Source organism: Haliotis rufescens, unplaced genomic scaffold (assembly GCF_023055435.1).
Source record: "Haliotis rufescens isolate VD_foot unplaced genomic scaffold, xgHalRufe1.0.p SCAF_8, whole genome shotgun sequence".
In the NCBI taxonomy this organism is placed as follows: domain Eukaryota; kingdom Metazoa; phylum Mollusca; class Gastropoda; order Lepetellida; family Haliotidae; genus Haliotis; species Haliotis rufescens.
The window spans coordinates 6,884,622-6,906,846 of record NW_025964372.1 but is presented as its reverse complement, the minus strand read 5'-3'; the positions used below and the strand labels follow the sequence as shown (position 1 = coordinate 6,906,846).

The following is a 22,225-nucleotide window of genomic DNA, read 5'->3' as shown; positions in this document are numbered from 1 at the left end:
TTGAATTAGGAATTAAAGGGATTGTGACGTAGCTGATGAAAATTTATGAATTATGTGTTCACAAGTATTTAACATCATTTCATCCTGTTTCGTCGACTTCGAATTTCTGTAAGTTATGAACAGCAATTGTCCACGTACATTTTTTTGTGACCCTGTAAAATCCCACCACACACACACACAAAATATGACACTAACATGTTTTATTACTATCAAAGCTATCAAGATTTCGCAGGTATTTCTAACACAGACATACATCTGGAGTTCTAATGACAAAACAAACTAGACAAGGCCATGATTGCTAAACACCGACAATTTACCAGGCGGTCGTCCGTGTGTTGTCACGTGACTGTCTAGCACCCAGCTTCGCGATATCTGATTAGCTATCGATTCCAGACGTCTGGCTTTTCGTCCAATCACCGACCGAGAAATCCTTACTCGCGAGCAATTCACAAGTCTGATGTCAACCGTATGTCTGAGACTATTACAGGTATATATATCTTCGTATCACCACGTAATGTCAGTATGTGTGCTTGATGGTCTTCCCAGTAGCAGCAATATTTGGCGAGAAGATTCCTAAGAATCGAAGTTTGAAGCATTTGCTATTTAAGGGACGTACTGAATATTTCTTATTACTACCTATTGTATGATGATAATGAACGGAAGTGACGTCATGTCCCCTGGGGGTGGGGCAGCGTCCCTACCCACTTCATCAAATTCCCCAAGTGAGTCAGGATTCTCGCAATTGCAGATGACAAGCAACGGTAAGCTTGAATTTTACTTGTCAATGTCGTCATGTTCGTTTGTCAGTAGTCCAAGCCTATTAGCAGACATCTTCAATGTCATATTTAAAATGACCAGTATGGGTTGAAAGTATCAGATAGTAGACCGCAGCTTGATCAATCAACATCATCAATTGCTCAATAGAATTTAAAAGGAGCAGTATTCTAATTTCTTTCAAAAATGACCTCTCTATATTTGTCGTACTTTTCACTCAATCATCTGATGTTAAAGCATAACCAGTGCTTTTTAGTTACGATTTATATATTGTTTTTTGTACCTTCATATTTCTCAGAACTATGTTTGATGGAATGTATTGTTGTAGAATAAAACGTGTTTAACGAATATTAAATTGTCAAAATTAAATATTTATCTGATAAAATGATTTTTAACATTTGCGGTATATGTCACAAAACAGTAAAATGTTGCACATTTTATCTATTGCCTATACATGTACCTGGTCTTGCTGTATTACAGGACCACCACTGTGTACCGGGTGTGGCCATGTCATCCTGGATGAGTTCATCCTGCGGGTGCAGGGAAGACTTTGGCACTCGGCTTGCCTCCGATGCTGTGTGTGTCACGAGGTTCTTAACCAGACCTGTTTTGCACGTGGAACTCAAGTATTCTGTCAAAAAGACTTTTTCAGGTAAACATACTAAATATCTGTAAAGTTATACAACAGGCAATATGATATTCATAACGAATCAAAGTTGCAAAGAAAATTATCACAACAATGTTAATGGATCACTGTATCCCTAATAAAAATACCCTTTGTGCTTTGAAAGAAATATAATGGCACGACATTTCAAATGCTTTCAAATCAACATTTGATGCAAGCAGTTATTCTTTAATTACCATAACAAATGTTGCCTTTCACAAATCCTGGAACTTTAAATGAAATTATAAGAAATAAGATTACAAACCTAATGGTATTTTTTTCAAAAGAAAACTATTTAGAATATTTATTCCCTCGAGTATACATGATTCAACATGCACATAAGTATCCTAATGTAAATGTGGTTGTTTGACAGATTACTTGGCACCCGATGCGCCGGCTGTGGGGGTGGGATACCACCCACAGAGAACGTTAGACGAGCCCATGAGAATATCTACCACGTCAGGTGCTTCACGTGCGTCGCCTGTGACAGTAAACTTGAAACGGGGGATGAATTTTACCTGCGAGATGACGGGCGTCTCATCTGTAGTCAGGACTACCACAGTGACAAACACACAGGTGAGAAAATATATGATATGGACCTTACTAAAAATCATAATTAGATCAATTTATAGTGAACACATTGACAGAACAGACACTGCCCGGTTATCGATTTGAACTTTATTGATGAAGGTTAGAATGGAACCGCCAGTAGGCGATATATAATGAGACAAGATCTAGTTTTAAATAGTTTACTACAGTTTCAAACTCAAAAAAATGCTTTTGAAAAAATATAGTATTTAAAGCAATATTTTTTTATTCCCCAGCAAGAAATAAAGTTTTGATCTGAAACCAAATTTGTGCACACAAATAAACCCCAAGACTAAGTTAAAAGACAAGATAGGGGCAACTAACACTGCATATGTAGCAGCGAATTCAGATACGTTTTCGAAGAACAAATACAATAATATTTTTATTTTTATTTTTTACCCTATATCAATTAGAATTTTGAACACAACACTCATCAAGCCAAGAAAGACTGTATGGCCTAATATGACATACCTTATGGAAAATTAAATACATACAGTAATAAATATGCAACCGATACATTTGAAACTCAGACGGTCTAATTACAGACCGTGTCTGATCCTTAACCCCCCAAGCGTTTGCCGGAGCGGGAGATCAGAGAATATGGTGGGATTAGCCTATAATGGTAGGCTATTGTTATTGCTGAATGTGGTCACTCATTGCGGTGGATGGTCAAGCGTAACAACCAGCAGACCGGTCATTCATTGTGGTCACTTGAGTCCAGGTGTTGGGAACCCTCTCATTACTCCTGGTGTCCGTGAATATGCATGTCCTTTGTTGGCTGATTTTGTGTCTACCGGTGTTAGTTTTGTCGCTGCTAGCATCCACAGAATGCGCATTTCGGGAAGATCTTTCAGTTTGTCATCACAAACTTCCCCAGTCACAAAAAAGCGCGGTTCTTGGACACCTGGACAAAACGATTGCCCAAAGGGGAATTTTGTTAGTGACCTTATATGTGCTTGAAGACATTTTGCCACTGATATGGGACAGCGAGCATGTGTTTTATAACACTTCTGTTTCAAGGACATCCACCCTCCATGTCCATAAGGTCCCTAACTCGTACAACGTGTCCATGGACTTATGGACCTGATAAGACTAGACAAGACTATCAAACAGATTTACTGAGACGCAATTCTGATTTTAACTTCATTTTGAATAACGTAAATCCCCCTGAAAACATGTTTATCAGTCCATTAACAGGTAGGACTGTACTGGTATTTGGAATAACGTTTCTGTAGCATCCCATTAGAACTGCAACAACATCCTCTTCGATATCATACGTAACTTGATAGTGAAGCTGCGATACGGGATTACGTAACAACTCGACAGACTTCATGTTGGAAGACGTATTCTATCATCAAAGGTTAAGACTAGGGATCCAACTGAAACGATTAAATAACAATGGGTTTTATTCTCTTATCTGAAAGTTATAAATATAACTACTACATTACATGTCTAAAAGGAACATACAACTTTATGGATGACAACTTCGGGTATACTGCATTAACGACGCTTGATGTAGATTCTTACACCGTTACATCGACATAAATAAATGTACCAAAAGTTGGCAATCATATGTTCTCTTATTTTCTCACCAACTTCCGGGGCGGTCGGATAGCCTAGTGGTTAAAGCGTTCGCTCGTCACGCCGAAGACCCGGGTTCGATTCCCGACATGGCTATAATGTGTGAAGCCCACTTGTGGTGTCACCCGCCGTCATATTGCTGGAATATTGCTAAAAGGGGCGAAAAACCTCACTCACTCACTCTAGAATGCTTATAAAACAGGTATATTACATACTTGTTTTGAATGAGTACGTGACCTCGATATTATTCACATAAGGTAAAGTATCTCATTACACAGAACGTTAGTTGGAACATCTTGTCCAAAAAGCCCTTGTGTTTTGCCTATGGATTTTCATTTAAAATGATATCAAGATCTATTGGTAATGTGTCGTTATACATGCATAGCATTTCTAAAACCAGTATTTGTTTCATTCTAGGTGAACAGGAGGTTCTCGAACTTCAAGAAAAGAAATCGAGGACCTCATTGACAGATCTCCAAACGGACATCCTGACAACAGCTTTCACATCGTGTTCCAAGCCATCTCGACAGATGCGTGAGAGGCTGAGCGGGGAGACCGGTCTGGACCAGAGGGTCATCCAGGTGTGGTTCCAAAACAAGCGGGCCAAGTGTAAGAGAGACCACACTGATCCGTCAGACGGGAATAACAACGCATGCGCAGATCAACCGGAAGTGCACTTAGGCCAAGTAGCAGCACCACCTGGCGGATTCCCGCTTCCTATAGTGAATGGAGGTAAGAAACCGTGAAGATATTATACTGTCCTACCATGTCCTATGTCCTCTCCTGTTTGACTCCGGGTTTCATGTTTAGGAGTGGTGACTTAGTTGGCAGCGTGTTAACATACCCAAACGGCATCGGGACCGCCTCTGTGGTCTAGTGGTAGAACGTCCGCCCGGAGAGCGGAATGTCCGGGGTTCGATCCCCGGCCGCGTCATACCAAAAGACGTTAAATGCACGTCGCTATATAAGTGGCATAATCTTGGACGAGACGTTAAACCCCATTTCACCTCACCTCACCCAAACGGCATCGGACGTTGCTCATATCAGCCACTGGTGTGTCTGGCCAAAACTCGATCACATACAAACTCCGTGAGAAAGCTTGAGTATTGCTGAAGGCGGTAAACAAACAAGCTATCATTATTTTATTAGGCGTCGCACTTCCACATTAATAAACACCCATTCCATATATTTATTGGATTTCTCAAGTGCTAATGTAATAATATATATTGTATTTTTACAGATTTCTTAGAAAGTCACAGACAGCCACAGACACCCTGCGACTTTTCCCATCTTGCAGAGTTCCTCAACGTCCCCTTGTCTGCCATTGGTGCACTTCCATGGAGCGCTACGCCGGACATGTGGGATGCAAATTTTGTTCCCCCAAACGTTGATCTTGACCCTGCTGACATCAAGGACGGAGAAGTGTGCTCAAAACGACGCGGTGATGTCACGTGGGAGACACGTGACCAGCTCGTCAACTGCAGGCAGTGAGCGCCTGCAAAGTCTTGAAGTTGTCTTGCTGCCGCTGGATGTAGAATATGCGCACATGTCTCACTGGTAAAGAACAGTCAAAGCGTGTACTTTCCTCAAATACGTATACGTTGACACAAGAAACAGACTGATAACGTGTACAGACACCTGATTCAAGGAACACATCTGCATTGATTCAGAGAGTCAATACTGAAACGCTTCTCTTTGACAGAGGAATGCCAGTTGCGACAATACACTTGTATAGGGAATCGAACTGGTTCTTCATAGTGCCGAGCGAGCACATTGCGAACCCACCGCCGCGCCTACCACGAAGTGCGTTAATTTGGTAATATTGTATATAATACATATTTATGGATTGATGATTGCTGTATATATACACGTGCTCCCTACTATTTATGACGAATCACGAATGGGATTTGAATTAATAAATATTTTACAACAGTTTTATTGTTTGTTACAAATTGGTAGTGTGTAAATCTGTAAAGCAACACGCACAGCTTGTATTCTGATACAACACTTAAAATACAAATGTATTCGAGCAGTAGTAATATCATGATCAGCACTATTCCAGGGCAACAGCGATATGCTGTGCAGAGTTGCGTCCCTTGGGCACGCTAGAAACCTATGATTGTGGGTTCGAATCCCGGTTCGCCCCGATTATGTTTCTAGGTTTGTCAGCACCATACCCGTACTCGTGGGTTTCACCGAAGTGGTAAACGGCTGAGACCTGCATCACTTCGGGCTTTCCTCCCACAATAAGCTGACACTCCGTGATATAACTGGAATAATGTTAAAAGCGGCGTTAAACCCAACTCACTCACTCACTCCAGCGCAACAACAGAAATGGGCTTCACGCGGTGTACCCACGAGGGAACCGAACCGGATATTCAGCGTTACTAGTTAACATTGTTTAAACACATGGTTACACATGGAAATCACGCACTCGGAAATGCGGTACTGATTGTTTGTTTGTTGTTTTACGCCACACTCAGCGATATTCGATCTATATGACGGCGGTCTGTAAATAATCGTTTGGACCAGACAATCCAGTGACAGACATCATGAGCATCGATCCACGCAATTGGGATCGATTACATGCTTCAACCAAGTCAGCGAGCCTGACCACCCGATCCCGTAAGTCGCCTTTTACGGCACGCATGGGTTGCTGAAGACCTATTCTATCCCGGGTCTTCACGGGTCCGATGAGGTACTGAGGTCATGGTATTAATGTGTTTGACAATAGGATTTTTGCATCAAGTCATACATTTTCTCTCTCTCTTTTTTCAGACCATCTAGCATGTCACCTTCCCCAAACGAATCTTAAATTGACATTAATCAATTTATGTTGGGAATTCACACTGACATTCCACACAAAATGTCAACAGTTTATGTTTTGTGTAATTTAATAATAATGTCCCATCGATCTACCTCAACTCGTAGATTTTTAAACACTGGTTATGACATTATTTTTGCCAAAGAAGTTTGGGTCCTACCCTTCGGAGGTTGCTGCTGTGAGTTGTTTTCAATTTTCCAAACCCGAAAATGCTGAAGTGGACTAATACTTTGTCCTCAAGTTCAAAATATTGAAATCGTTTTCTTGATAAAAAGGATGTTGGTCCTAAATTATTTATTAACATATCGCAAAACGTATCCAATTCTTATTCATAAATCAAATATCAGTAGTATAGTCGATCGCCGCACGTCATGTGTATCACTGGTTTGTGTAATGTTATCGCGTTATCATATAATAATTAGCAAGTTATCAAAAATGGATGGGAACGAAACCTTTAACACACACACACACACACCCCTCACACCCCCACAATCCTTGATTCTCTAATAATCAGTGATTCTATCCTAAATTGCCTGGTACATGTAGATATGGTAAGGATTGAAAGGTCCCCGTTTACGTAAACTGTAACAACGAGAATTATAACGTTTGGGGCAAGAATCCTTACAAGGAAAACATTAACGTACATTACTAATGATGAAACTTAAAACAGAAATAGACAAATGATGCATCAGTTACAGATATTTTTCAAAACGTGTACTCTGTTCTATATTAGTTACGATACTTCACCACACACAAAGTTTAAAGTTTAAAACTATCATCAATCCTCATCAAGTATTTGGTGACATCTCTTAAAATTCGGGACATGGTTGTTGCCAGTTGTAATGAGAATCTGGAAAAAAGTGTACAATATTATAAATGCAATTTGAACGTAAATTAAAAGATACTGATAATATATATAATTATCTCTTAATGTGCGCATAGTTCGAACCCCAAAGACCATATTTTCACCTCTTAATTTTTATTAAACACCATATGCACACAAGTGATAGGATTCCATATTTGAGAACAATGCAATAGTTGTAAATTGTGAAAGATGTTCCATCACATCATTTCATAAACGTTTTATGCCTTTTTCAGTATGTTTCAATTATGTACTTGTTAAATGATGTATTCTCATTCCTACTCACAACCAAACAGGTTGGGCTAATCTATTACACTGAACGATCAACTAAAATCATCGGGCCATGCAGTTGTTTTGATAGCACTGTAAGCAGAGTACCGTCGGTACTGAGAAGAGATACCTAATCTGTGTGTGTGGCAAACAGAGACGGGTGAACTAGCCTCTGACTGAAGGTCGACGTGGGACTTGGTGACTGTCTCGTCCAAAGAGGGTTCGAGGGGTTGTTTGGATAACAATTATGTTTGATTACGAATTGTTTTTATTTGCATTATTTATACATCAGTTTGTTCCCCTGGTTACCATGATACATTGCGGACTGTTATCCTTTTGAGATGGAGATTAATAGCGAATAAGATATGCCGAAATAAATGTTCAATATGAATTTACCGTCAACCTTCAAGTGGATGTATAATTGTAGTGACACTTAATTTACTCGAGGAATACTGTTCAAAGCGGTTAAACTCACTCCTAGTCAGTCCTTATCGGCACCACGTTGTCTATGACCTGCACTCCGCCTTTCTCCGCCATGTTAATGAGATTTCATTGTACACAGATATTTCTTTCATCAACAGTAAGTTTTAAGTGTATGCTCTATACTTAAACATAAACTTACAACGGCTGTAGCGTTAAGGTGGCTTTGTGATACGGGGGACTTGGGTGCCACAGCCGTCGTAAGTCTGTGTTAAGGTATGGGAGTTACGATCACCTAAGCGCTAAGATCGCTTTGGGCACTCACTCACCTTTTCGCAAAAACCTGTTATCATCACTATACAATACATACAATCGACTCTGTTTTGGGCAGATATTTCTAATGAATATGAAAAAGGGGTTTTGTCGCTTTTATTTACTGTACTACATTCACGATTCATCTCATGTTGAATAAATTTCTTTCAAAAGACATTTTTCAGTTATAATATCTTTAAACCGAATTGAAAGTGGGATTGTCGCACGTTGAAATACGTCATCTTGAATAGCTTTTCAGACAGATATTTAAGTTTATTTATTTATTTAATAACAGTTTATTTAAGCCCCCCACCCATGAGATAAGGGAACGTTTGGGTGAATAATCACTTTTGGACTTAAATTTTAAAACTACAGTATCTAAGGACCACAAAAAATACAATTTATAAGCTTCAATTCATATTTATTACAGACACACGGCATCAAACATTTGGACTCATTTTCTGCAAAGTCCCGTTGTCAGACGCATAACTTGTTATGTAATGATTGTAGATTTTAGATGTAATGTGTGATTAATTGAAAGTAGACATGTTGCTAAAAAATTGAAATATTGTTTTTATTTCATTACGAACTAATTAGAGAAAAATATAATATTTCTATGCAGTCCACACACAAGACGTTTTAAGGGAAGTAAGTTGAGGTGAAACATCTATCCCATAATGTCCCTTTTTCTCCAGGTGAGTCAGATATTATGACATTGTGTTCAGAGTTAAATTGTGTCCATTTTCGAATTCCCAATGTTCTTAATTCTAAATGTAACATTCTTAGCAAATATGCATTCTTGTAGCTGTCATGCAATCTCAAAGTAATGTTATTGTTTGTAAATCCGGAGAGGTCACCGCGATGCTAGATCTGACCGATGGTTATCACGGAACTGTTGTGTAACAAGACAATACCAACATCTACAAAAGTCTGGTTATGACTGTCAAAGTCGTTAAGGTTAACGCTCTGAATGCCACGAAACGCTTGTAACTAACATATGAAGATAGTACTTATATGTTATGTAATCTGCACGTGCGCGACATAAAAACCTGGCAAGGTGATTGGTTGATATTTCCAGACGTCTGGCTCATTAACCAATCACATCAAAGTTTGCTTGTTGACATTTGACCTGTCTGGCCGCAGCTACTTGGTCAAGAGCAATGAACAAGGAGTGTAGTTTAAGTGTTTATTCAAATACGTTGATAGTTTCCTAAACACACTTGACTACAGTCTGGTCGGCAGTTATAGTCCAATATATTCTGGTGAGGAGACGGACATAATCCACAAAGGTCACACGATATGGAAATATTCTGGGTAGGGGTCAGACGGGGTAGGTGGAGTTCTTGTTGGGTAGTGACCTTCACTTCTTAATTTCAGGTCTTTGGTCATAGAAAATATTTAGTCGCATATATAACAAATGTCATCCATCATCTTCCCGCGGCAAGAGCGTTAACTGACAACTAAAGTCCAGTTTCCACCCTTGCCGAAATAGGCTGCAATTATGGAGTTACATTTTGGCTAGACTAACGAGTCCATGCATTGTCCAATCGCGCAACGAAATCGAAATCCGGTTCGTAAACCGTCGTGCAGATTTCGGTTGATTGCAAAGGATGAGCACCGCCAACTCGTTGTCTACAGATATTTTCCAAATCTTTTCATGTTTTTGATCAAGGTGCTCGCGAGATTTGTTGCACTTTGATTATAGATCAGATCGTCCTGACTGGGCGCTGATATTTTGTTTGAAGCAAATGCAAGTAAAACGAGAGGTGGAATCAGATTGGTCCATAGGAGAGGCATAGAAGGGACATAACTCGTAATAGCCACTGGTGGCGCAACGATCGAGCCCAGGAATTCCAGCCTAGTTCGGCAAGCGTGGAAACTGGACTTAAAGTCAATTAACTCTCTTGCCTCGGGAAGATGGTCATCCATACGAACATTTGAATAGAAGCTCTATACCTGCATTCATAAATACAGGGTGGGGTAGCCTTGTGATTAAAGCGTTCAGCCGTCCATCGCAAGGCAGTTCGATTCCCTAGAAGTGTTCATAACCTTGAAGATCCGGGTTAAAATAGGTCTTCAGCAACCCATGATTGTCGGGATCAGGTGGTTAGGCTCACTGACTTGGTTGATGCATGTCATCGTATACCAGATGCGTAAATCGATACTCATGGTGTAAACCACTGGAATGTCTGATCCAGACTCGACTAATAGAGACCGCGTCATATGGCTGGAATATTTCTGAGTGCGGCGTTAAACAACAATATACAAACAAACAAGTGCATTGTGTGATGTCGTGATATTCCAAACCATGCTTTCTCTCTCACTTATACAAACAATTACGGTAATGTAGACTGCATGCTTGAACCAGTGGTTGACATTATGAGCAATAACTGATTCCGTCAAAATTATCGTCTAACTCTCGCTTCCGTGGGATAACGATTTGAACGGAGGAGGCGTTGTACATTACCTGGGAAGCACTGCCATACAATCTGAACCATATATAAGACATTCTCGAATGTTCGTTTGTTCAGTTTTCAAAATGTTAATCGAGAACTGTCTCAACATATATTTCAAGCGTAGTCTGAAATGAAAGTCGCCAGGTTGAAACGAGTGCCGTGAAGCTCGAGAAAGCTGCTTTCTAATTGGCTGATGTTAACTTCTTCCGTTGTGACGTGACCCGTAATGGGATGTCTTCAAGTCTTTGTTTAGCGGCAGCGAGAACTTAGATCTGATTTTAATGAGAGTGTAAAGTGGTGAATGTCTAGGACCTGCATTATTTCGGGCTTTCCTCCCACGTACCGCTGACAGGCTGTAACATAACTGGAATATTGTTCAAAGCGGCGCTAAAACCAACACTCTCTCTGAAGGACTCGTGAACAACACAATATATATTTTTTTAAACCAATTTTATTGTATTAATGTCTGTAATTCATCATCTGATCACAGCCTCCCCACGCGCCTTGACTCGAACATATTTCATCCTCAGTTAAGTCGAAACTTGGCGGGAAATGCGCATCCCAAAACTCGGCTCCCCAAGTGACGTCAGCGTGATGGGCGTGTTGGTTCTCATGGGGAACGGCATGGAGGACGTCGTGTGAAACTCGATCGTCTTCATAGCCTGGAATTGTAAAACGAATGTGTAAATATAGGGCGGAATCAAGTACAAAGGGTATATTCCTTTTTCATGACAGATTAACCATAACAATATGACTTTTGTTTGTTTGATGTTTAACGTCGAACTCAGCAATATTACGGCGGTCTGTAATAATCGAGTCTGGACCAGACAATCCAGTGATTGACATCATGAGCATCGATCCACGCAATTGGGATACGATGACATGCATCAACCAGGTCAGCGAGCCTGACCACCCGATCCCGTTAGTCGCCTAAAGACAAACACAGTCGCCCCTTACGGCAAGCATGGGTTCCTGAAGACCTATTTTAACCCAGATCTTCACGGGTGTATAGTGATATGAAAGAATCGGGTGTTCTTTAACTTCTTTTGAGCAGTATATATGAAGGGCATACTCAATGTAGTTGTTTAATAAATATAAAATCAGATCCTCACACCGAATCGTTCCAGACGAGATTTTGAATATATATACGTAAATAACATTGCCTTATTTTATAAATTACATAAATCCATGTTTCATAAAAGCTGAACATGTATTTACCTCCGTTCAACGGCACTGTAGTCTGAGTTGCGTTGAATTCCAGTCTTTGGTGATGTTTTAAATCTATGGAGGGCTCAGATGTATGATGTTCATCTCTCTTGCACTTCGCCCTCTTGTTCTGAAACCACACCTGGATGACTTTTTCATCAAGGCCAGTTTCTGTACTTAAGTGCTCTCGCATCTGCCGGGAAGGCTTTGAGCATGACCGGAAGCTGTTGGAGAGCACTTCCGTCTGGCTGGCTGATAGGGTTGTTCGTGATTTCCTTTCGTTACTAGCTTTTGATCCATGGCCTGGAAGAGGAAGGGATGTTCTTAGTTGCACATGTATTAGTTCTGCATAAACACTGCATGAATGCCATCAATGTCATGCAGTAGCTCGCTGTAGATGCGACGTAAAGCACTAACCGCTCACTCGTGCAATAGCAAGTTGTGGCAATACATTTGGCGGTGTAGGGTAGAGTTTTGTCAGATTATCTTCCACATCACAAAGTCAAATAAATCTTGAGGTTTATTAACATGAACTGAAAGTTTATTCCAATTGGTCAGGTCTGAATCAGTTAAATATTGGTCAAGTCTGAATCAGTTAAATATTGGTCAGGTCTGAATCAGTTAAATATTGGTCTGGTCTGAATCAGTTAAATATTGGTCAGGTCTGAATCAGTTAAATATTGGTCAAGTCTGAATCAGTTAAATATTGGTCAAGTCTGAATCAGTTAAATATTGGTAAGGTCTGAATCGGTTAAATATTGGTCTGGTCTGAATCAGTTAAATATTGGTCAAGTCTGAATCAGTTAAATATTGGTCAAGTCTGAATCAGTTAAATATTGGTCAAGTCTGAATCAGTTAAATATTGGTCAGGTCTGAATCAGTTAAATATTGGTCAGGTCTGAATCGGTTAAATATTGGTCAAGTCTGAATCAGTTAAATATTGGTCAGGTCTGAATCGGTTAAATAACTGTACAATCTGCTACAATTGTGTTCTACTATATCTATGACCGTGTTCCTACAATAACGATCACTCTCAATAAAGCATATGGGAGCGAGGTGGATTTAATTTGTTTGTTTGTTGTCTAACTCTGCACTCAGCAATATTCAAGCTACATGACGACGGTCTGTAGTTGATCGAGTCTGGGCCAGACAGTCCAGTGATTAACATCATGAGGATCGATGTACGCAATTTGGAGTAGAATAGGTCTTCAGCCACCCATGCTTGCCGTAGATGGTGGCTTTGCTTGTCGTAGGAGGCGACGAACGGGATCGGGTGGTCAGGCTTGCTGACTTGGCTAACGCATGTCATCGATCCCAATTGCGTGGATCGATGCGCATGATGTCAATCACTGGATTGTCTGGTCCACACTCCATTATTTACAGATCACCGTCATATAGCTGGAATATTGCTAAGTGCGGCGTTAAACAACAAACAAACGAACCCTATGATCACCAGTAAGGTGGTCTAACTTTGGTTGCTGGTGGTTTATAGCCTATTTTTAATTGATATCACTAAGTATATAGATAATGATGTTTGAATTTGATCTGGTTTGTTTTATAATTCAATTGTGATACTGACCGTTTTACTATCCATTTTTGAATCTGGAAATGATTGTCTTGTTCTCATCGTGATATGGCTGCAGTATTGTTGATGCGATGTAAAATTTTAACTCACTCACTGATAATTTACGTGACGTTAAATCTTTCGATTGGCTAAATATTGGGTTAAGTGCCGCCTGGGAATGACAACCTCACTATTTTCTGTCCACTGTGAATTAATGTTGAAAATACAAGACCCCGAAGGACCTCAATTTATTAACTCGGGGCATATACACATGTAATCATGAAATTCCTTGTAGCTCGTAAATTATTTTCAAGATAATTTTCAAGTCCTCACCTGCGTCTTTGTTATTGTTGTCATGGCTACAGATAAGGGCCCCGTCATCTCGCAGGAAAAACTCCTCCCCAGTCTCTAAGTTCTTCTCGCACACAACACAGGTAAAGCACGATGTGTGATACAGATTTACGTGGGCGCGTCTCACGTGTTCCGTTGGGTGTATCCCTCCCCCACACCCAGCACAACACGCACCGAGTAGCCTGCTGAAATAAAACACACTTGAATATACGTTTTTACTTGATAAAACATTCCTATTATGCCCAATGTTACTGGTAAATAGAGTGACGGAGTGAGTTGGGTTTAACGCCACTTTTAATCGTATTCCAGTTACTAGTACATCCCTGCGTGTCGGCTTAATGTGGGAGGAAAGCCCTAAGTGATGCAGGTCTCAGAGGTTTACCACTTTGGTAAAACCAATGAGCACGGGTATGGTGCTGACAAACCTAGAAACATACGGGCCGAACCGGGATTCGAACCCACAATCATAGGTTCCTGGCATGCCAAAGGGACGCTACTCGTTGCACAGCTAATAGCGGCGCCTTTGACGTCTGAGCCAAATAATTCTAGGATATGGTTGTGTAAGGATAAAGTTGGTACCTACTTGAAAAAGTGTTCTTTGCAAAACAAGTGACTTCCTTGGGCATAACACGTGGAGGTGAGATGTTCGTGGCACACAGAGCACCTCAAGCACCCTGAGTGCCATGGCCTGCCCTGGACTCTCGACACGAACTCGTCCAGGATGACGTGATGGCAGCCTGTGCACACTGGTGGCCCTGTTAACAAAAAGACCAATTGTTATCAGAACGAGTGGGTTTCATGGATTTAACGCCGCTTTGATCAGTTTATCAAATCTACCACGGTGGGTGGTAGAACAACCTACATCGATGTACGTCATAAGCATTTACAACTGTCTTGTATTGACATGCGCGAATCAGATATTCGAACCCATGGCAAGCTGATCCTGTCACGGTTAAGGGACACAACTCGATACATTGAATAGTTACATGCCTTAGACCAGCGGGCCACCGTGCCACAAAAGAGAGTCGTTTTCTATTTGTCCCTACGCATATGCTTTGTGTTTCTGTATGAAAAACAAATTACATCTTGTAACTTTGAAAACTCATGATACAGATTCAGTGAAGTCGTAGCGATTATGGCAGATCTACTTCGAATGTTTATAATAAATTCTTAATCATTTCCTAAAATATGTCACTTGAAACTTATAAATGTACATAGATTCGCATCTTATATCACTCACGGGGCGTAAAATAATATTCACTCATTTATTAAAATAACACTTACCATGATCTGGAATTTGCAACGACGGACGTTCGTGTGGAAAGGAACGCGTGACAAACTTCACCGAGCCATCAAGCGGGGCGATACCACCATGTCCGTTCATTATCATGATCGTGAGAGAGCTGGCTTGTATCAAACTGTCCAACGAACTTGCTCAAAACACAAAATAAAACACGTGTGTTTCTGTCGCCTTGGCATATGCTGAATATCCCTTATTCTTCTGCTGGAGTTATATATGGAGATGCTCCCCTTCGACCCGAACAGATTAGTGATGCTAAGGTCGCCACTGCGGCAGCCATCAATCGACACGGCGGTTTCAGACAGGCGAATTACCCGCGACGACGCTTGTCGAGGCCAGTGATTGGTTAAGAAGCCAGACGTCTTAAGAAAGCAACCAATCAGAGAAAGCGTTTTGTTATAACAGTAACGGGTTCACGAGAAAGATCACACACGCGACAGCGCATTGACCTAAGACATTTCAATTATAATCTTGTCTCGGATGTTTTGATGAGGCAGAGAATACCTGTCTCACTTGAAAGAATTGTTTTGATAGAAATTAAACATGTAGGTGGCAAATGTTTACTCTGGCATCTAAATGTAAGATCGACCAGTCTCTTAGATAGCGCAAGCGTCGCATTGAACAACTCAATCAAGTTCAACAAAACACGCTATGCATGGATGATTTGATATTATAAATATAAATAAGTACTGCCTTCGTAGCCTTCTTGTTAATTTCATAAATAGTGTCTGACAGTCGAAATGCTTATAACGAGCTACGGATATAACGAACTAAAATTAGTGGTCCCTTTGAGTTCGTTATAACCGTAGTTTACTGTATATATTTGCACACTTTTGTAAGAGTTTGGTTATTCGTAACGAGATAATGATTATGGTTTGTTTGTTTGTTGTTTTACGCTGCACTCAGCAATATTCCAGCTAAATGACGGCGAACGAGATAGGGAAGAAATGTAATTTATTGCAATGCAGAGTAAACACATCGATATAAATATTTTGTTTTGTTTTTCTCATTTTTCGGACGATACGCATAATAATCGTATAAAAACAAAAACAAACATATATGCAACAAATCGCTTGATTTATGAGAGAAATAACATTCGCTTCAACACTTAAATCTTAATGATAATGCACGTATAAACATAATTAAATCTACTATACAAATATCTCTTCGTTTCTCCAAACATCTTGTAGACGATCACAATGGAGCCTAATCATCCTCACGTACGTATCACCTAAACATTCCATCATCGCTGATTGAAGTGCATTGTGACGTCATTCAAGTCCGGGTGTTTGCGGTAAACCGTGAAGACATCTATATGACCCCGTCTCAGTCATCGCTGATCGAAGCATTGTACACGGAGTCGTTGATCTAGTACAGATCAATAAGTGATCCAAGAAATGTCCCCCTGTTAATCAGTAGGCGACAAGATTCACGACAGCGTGGGTTTAGCAGATTACACCACAATGCGCCAAACCGCCCTTATAGAAACACCAGACAGATAATTTATTGAAGCTCCCCCCAAATAAAATACCGCAATATATATATACAACATAAAACAGGTAGGGCCAGTCTATATGAAGTTACGAGAGTTATGTTACAGTCAATGTCTCTAATCAGGCCATATGTACATTGACTGATTCACCCAGACAATGCACAGATTGAAGGAAATGTTCAGTCAATACACATATTGCCTGAAAAATGACACTGGATTGATTGAAATAGCCTTTTTAATTTAATCTTCTCATTTTAATTTGGATCTATTTGGTCCTTATGATTATCAAAGTAACTTCTGTGAAACGGAGAGAAAACGTATGTCGTGAAAGGAAACTTGTACTGTATAGTAATTTGAAAGTTTTTGATTACGAAATTTATTGAGATTATTTTACCTCGAGTTAAGGAATCATTTAACAATGATTGGAATACCTTGTCGTTAGCTAAAAATTGAAACTGGTCGTTACAATAATATTGCAAGGAATTGTATATTGTGATTACAGTCGGCAACAAAATGTAGATGCCATCGAAGATGAATATCATTAACTGCTAGTGTGTCCTTAATACAGTTTTAGTAGAATTAAGTACAGTAGTAAATGTTACCGGGAGAATCCAAACAAAGCCAAATTGTTTCAACGTTTTAAGTGCAACTCTAAATTACATGTTGTGTACAGTGTAAAGTTTATAAAGGAAAATACATCTACAAATTGTGTTCAACATCCATACTCCATATGACAGCCTCTGTGGTCTAGTGGTGAAGCGTCCGCCAAGATCCCCGGCCGCGTCAAACCAAAAGGCGTTAAAATATGGTACTTGTTGTTACCCTGCCTGGCGCTTGACATTAAGGGGCTAAAACAAGGAGTGGTCGGCTCAGAGTCAGTATACTGTGTCTGATTGGGGTATTCATGTTAAACTACGGCATGGTATCTAAGTGGCTAGCAGTATTAAATCTGCGTTAGTATCGGAATAGTATATGCAACCTCAAACTAGCATGCATATAAGTGAAACAAGAAAACATTGATGCAGAGCATCAAAGTTCCCCGCCATATGTGATGCCTCACAAACGCATAATTATGATGTTACTGAAAGGCATGATGGAGCATAATTATATTAACCACAAATAACACAACGCTGTTGTGGAAAAAAATATTATTTATTTTGAGTATTGGGCAATACAGTTGATACATTTGCATAGGGTAGGTCTATTTAAAAATAGTTTCTTGTTTAACGCCGCACTCAGCATTATTCCAGCCATATGACGGAGGTCTGTAAATAATCCAGTCTGGACCAGATCATCCAGTGATTGACACCAAGAGCATCGAACTACGCAATTGGAATATGATGTTATGCATCGACCAAATCGGCGAGCCTGACTACCCAATCCTGTTCGTCGCCTCTTACGGCAAGCATAGGTTTCTGAAGACCTATTCTTACCTGGGTCTTTATTTAAAAAGTAGATCGAAGGAAATGGAAGCAATTTCTGGCACAAATGTAAACATGTGGAAATAGTATCAAAACTGCCAACAACATTGGCAGATGCACTTACTCAAAAAATAGATCACATTCTTTTTACACTTAGCATTTGGTTATAATAATGTAAATGAAAATACTAAGGGCTCCATATGGCAAAAAAAGTCATACTAGATAAGGTCTTTTTGTCACAACCACAGATGCACATACTCAAAATATTATCACGTAGTTGGAGAACATTTCAATACCGGAACTAATCGATAACGGAGATTCCTCGTCTCTTGTTTTACGTTTTTTGGTCAGTTTTTGTGTGTATTTCTTTCTTTCAAAGAATAGTAATTGTGATCATGATGAGTTGAGTTACTTGTTTTTTTTCTATATACTGTTTTTTTATCCAGTGTCAGTAACTGTTGTGGAATGTGGTTTACTTGTAACAATGACTGGTTTGAGTTCATATGATGATGATAGATTGGTTTGTCGTTTAACGCCGCACTCAGCAATATCCCAGCTATATGACGGCGGTCTGTAAATAATCGAGTCTGGACCAGACAATCCAGTGCCTAATATCATGAGCATCGATCCACGCAATTGGGATCGACGCCTCTTACGACAAGCATAGTAGCCTGATATATATATACTGTTAAGATGTAACATGACAATTCATCCATAATACTAAACAGAAGTAAAACAGCTTGTCCATTCGGATCAATCTTACCAAGACCATTCCGCTGATGACAGCAAATAATGCATACGAATCGAAATCCGTAAAAAAAATGGAATGGAGACATCATTAAAAGTTACCAAAAGTGACGGGGATATCAATATTGCTTTTTGAAATGATTCTATGAAATTTGTTTTCCCTGCTTCAATATTTGGAGCACCTGTGACGGAGCCATAAAACTGATCTGTTATGTAGACAATATCGCTTGAGGCAGTGGCTGCTGGGGACTGATTATGACCTAAATACACCTCATAGCCTTCGGTGTTAACTTTGTGGCTGTAGAGAGCTGTGCCTTCATCCCACAGATTATCGAGGTCAGTGGAACACGGTACAGACGCAAATAGATTTGAGCTATGGGACACAAAATATATGAATGACCAGAGCTACGGCTGTACATTGAATTCCATTAAACGGTTGAAAAATACTACAGCCTTGAAGCAAATTCGCTGACACACTACTCCGATTTTGCTTTGACTTTGCTACCAAACGTTTCACATGTGGTTATGTGCGGTGCACTGATTAAAAAACACACATGGGGGACTGGGTTAATTCAGAATACGGAATATAACTATTCCAAATATTTCCAGTGAACATGAGCATCCAAACAATCAAAAGTGTGGTATGTAGAATATGGAATTCAGCCATATTACATTTAAATTGAGATGTCGTTGTTCATGAATAAGCATATTCAGAACATAATTTTTATTATGCTGTTATTTACGATCTCCGGAGCACAGTTCTTCTTTTGTATACACCGTGAAAATCAGAAAATTAGTCCTTGAGGAAAAAAGGACATCGGATTACACATGAATGGTTTAATAATGTCAGCTAATGACCAGAAACGGTCAGATGCATCAATTAACTACATAAAGACGACTTTGAAGTATCTCTTATTGCTGGAAAAGAATAGCATCAACATTTGACGCACATGATTTGTATGTTTTGTTTCCGTAAATGCGTGGCTTGAAATTTCAAATAAACCAACATGTCGACATACATGCCACAAATTTAACGTTTCCCGTATACTTCCCCGCCTTAAGGGCGGGGAAGAATAATCTTGAACGCAACGTTAAATCCCATCTCACCTCACCCAATGCTGTTGTAGGGGTTGCTTTTAATCATATGCAGTGTCCACCTGCCTTGTCAAATACCACTGAGACACACGGAGCCACTGAGACATTTAACTGCCCCTCTCTGCAGGACTACGGTCCCGAGCTGGTGTACCAGAAGAGGCTGAGTACGTACAAAATGATGAAAGTAACATTCAATAACTACCTTCAAATAATCATCAAAGGTACAAAGAGGATGGGGTGGGGTTGGAGGGTTTGGTTGGGGGTGGCCAAGTCATCGCAGGGCGCCGCAATAAGCTGTTCAGAGTTGCGTCCACTAGGCACGCCGGAAACTAGCATGCCAGGGTTCGAATCCCAGTTCGCCCCGATTTTGTTTCTAGGTTTATCAGCACCATACGCAGGCTCGTAGGTTTCATCGAACCGTAGGGACACAACTCACTCACATGGATTTCTTGAATGAAAACGCTGATCTTCCCCTGTTGCATGTTCTAGATTTGTGAATGAATGAAACGTAGTGCTGTTACTCTTCTCAACTACTCAAATTATTTCATTAATAATTGCGCCAATCACATTTCTCACTGAGAGTCTACCGATATTAATTCAACCCCACCTCTCTCATTTGGGAGCGGTGGGGTAGCCTCGTGGTTAAAGCGTTCGCTCGTCACGACGAAGACCCGGGTTCGATTTCCCGACGTCATATTGCTGGAATATTGCTAAATGCGGCGTAAAACCAAAGTCACCCTCCCATTTGGGTAATAATAGTCTGTTCTTAAGACTTTCATCTTCTCTGTGCGCTTCACACTACCCCTGTTTGATCACAATTGTATCACACTACCCCTATGTTTGATTTTTGCATCGAAATTGGTTTTAGACAGTGCTCACAGCTTAGAGAATACCGGACTAACTTACACTTTATGGACATTTATTCTGTAGAAGATATATGAATTATCATGTTTTTTCAGTGCCATCATGCACTGAAGATAATCACATACAGTGTACTGTGCAAGAGGTGCTGGCATTTTGTAAATACATGTATTTCGAGAACTTTCGGGGACAAGTTATTTTTTTCCGATAAAATCCCCGATATTCGGCGTAACGAGCGAACGCTTTTACCACTGGGCTACCCCACGGCTGTGCAACGACCTAAAAAAAATATAAACAGCAATGATAAAGTGTATATCACATAATTTTGCAATTTATGAGTAAATGTAAAGGACTCACGAATCTCGGTCAAAGAGAAGCTGTCGCCACATGTAGCACTCCTCAGACAATGGTGTCAAGTACACTTGGAATGGACCCAGTTTTTCTGTCTCCGTGAAAAGTGACTATGGCTATCACAAGAATGTCATGAGAAGATGAGTGGATGCATGAATGTCCTGATATACCCACTCACATCAATCATTGAGCACATACGTTTTATTGTCAATCAACGATGTCCTCATGAAACAGAATGTATGTTATTCATTGGAAGGGTAACTGGTCCTGTTCAACGTTGCCCGATTAATCTCCAATCCGAACATGAATAAACGTTGTTTGCTTGTTGTTTAACGCCGCACTCAGCAATACTCCAGCTATATGACGGCGGTCTGTAAATAATCTAGTCTGGACAAGACAATCCAGTGATTGATATCATGAGCATTGATCTACGCAGTTGGCGAACCTGACCACCCGATCCCGTTAGTCGCTTCTTACAATCATAGTCGCCTCTATAGACAGGCATGGGTTGCTAAAGACCCATTCTAACCCAGATCTTCCCGGGAAGTAGTAGTAGTAATAGTAGCAGCAGCAGCAGCAGCAGCAGTAGTAGTAGTAGTAGTAGTAGTAGCAGCAGCAGCAGCAGCAGCAGCAGCAGCAGTAGTAGTAGTAGTAGTAGTAGTAGTAGTAGTAGTAACACAACAAACTTTTAGTGCCGTCTTTTGTAATCAATACATATAATATATCAGTTGATAGTAATATAAGCGGTGTAAAGTCATTCTCATTTAAAACGACAATAAAGGCGATTTGAATAGACATCCTTGCCGACCACGCTAAGACAGGAATGCGGAAACGGAAACTGTACACATCCTTGCTGCTCTGTATCGATAACGACGAGCGTGACTGCGAAGCTGAAGTGAACTACATTGTGTGTTAAAGATGGTAGAAGTCACCTCTCACAACTCATAACAGCTGGACACATCCTCACAGGAAAGATTACAAGAACATATATGAGTGAATGGATGTTGTTTAAGGCCGCAGTCAGCAATGTACAATCTGCATCACGGCAGCCTGAAAACAATCGAGGGTAGAAAATGCAAATCCAAG

General features: G+C 40.2%; 2 protein-coding genes across 2 annotated transcripts; one reads left to right on the top strand and one right to left on the bottom strand.

Moving 5' to 3' along the window:
- Nucleotides 1-428: 428 nt before the first annotated feature.
- LOC124148940 (LIM/homeobox protein Lhx3-like) lies at nucleotides 429-5,530 on the top strand. The gene is made up of 5 exons (XM_046520233.2): nucleotides 429-761; nucleotides 1,255-1,426; nucleotides 1,812-2,014; nucleotides 4,025-4,339; nucleotides 4,848-5,530. The coding sequence occupies exons 1-5, from the start codon at nucleotides 644-646 to the stop codon at nucleotides 5,096-5,098; spliced, it is 1,059 nt and encodes a 352-aa protein (XP_046376189.2). The 5' UTR covers nucleotides 429-643; the 3' UTR covers nucleotides 5,099-5,530.
- Nucleotides 5,531-11,210: 5,680 nt separating this feature from the next.
- LOC124148948 (LIM/homeobox protein Lhx4-like) lies at nucleotides 11,211-16,669 on the bottom strand. The gene is made up of 5 exons (XM_046520239.2): nucleotides 15,157-16,669; nucleotides 14,456-14,627; nucleotides 13,855-14,057; nucleotides 11,970-12,260; nucleotides 11,211-11,413 (listed from the first exon to the last, which is right to left on the bottom strand). The coding sequence occupies exons 1-5, from the start codon at nucleotides 15,260-15,262 to the stop codon at nucleotides 11,211-11,213; spliced, it is 975 nt and encodes a 324-aa protein (XP_046376195.2). The 5' UTR covers nucleotides 15,263-16,669.
- Between the last annotated feature and the right edge of the window lie 5,556 nt (nucleotides 16,670-22,225).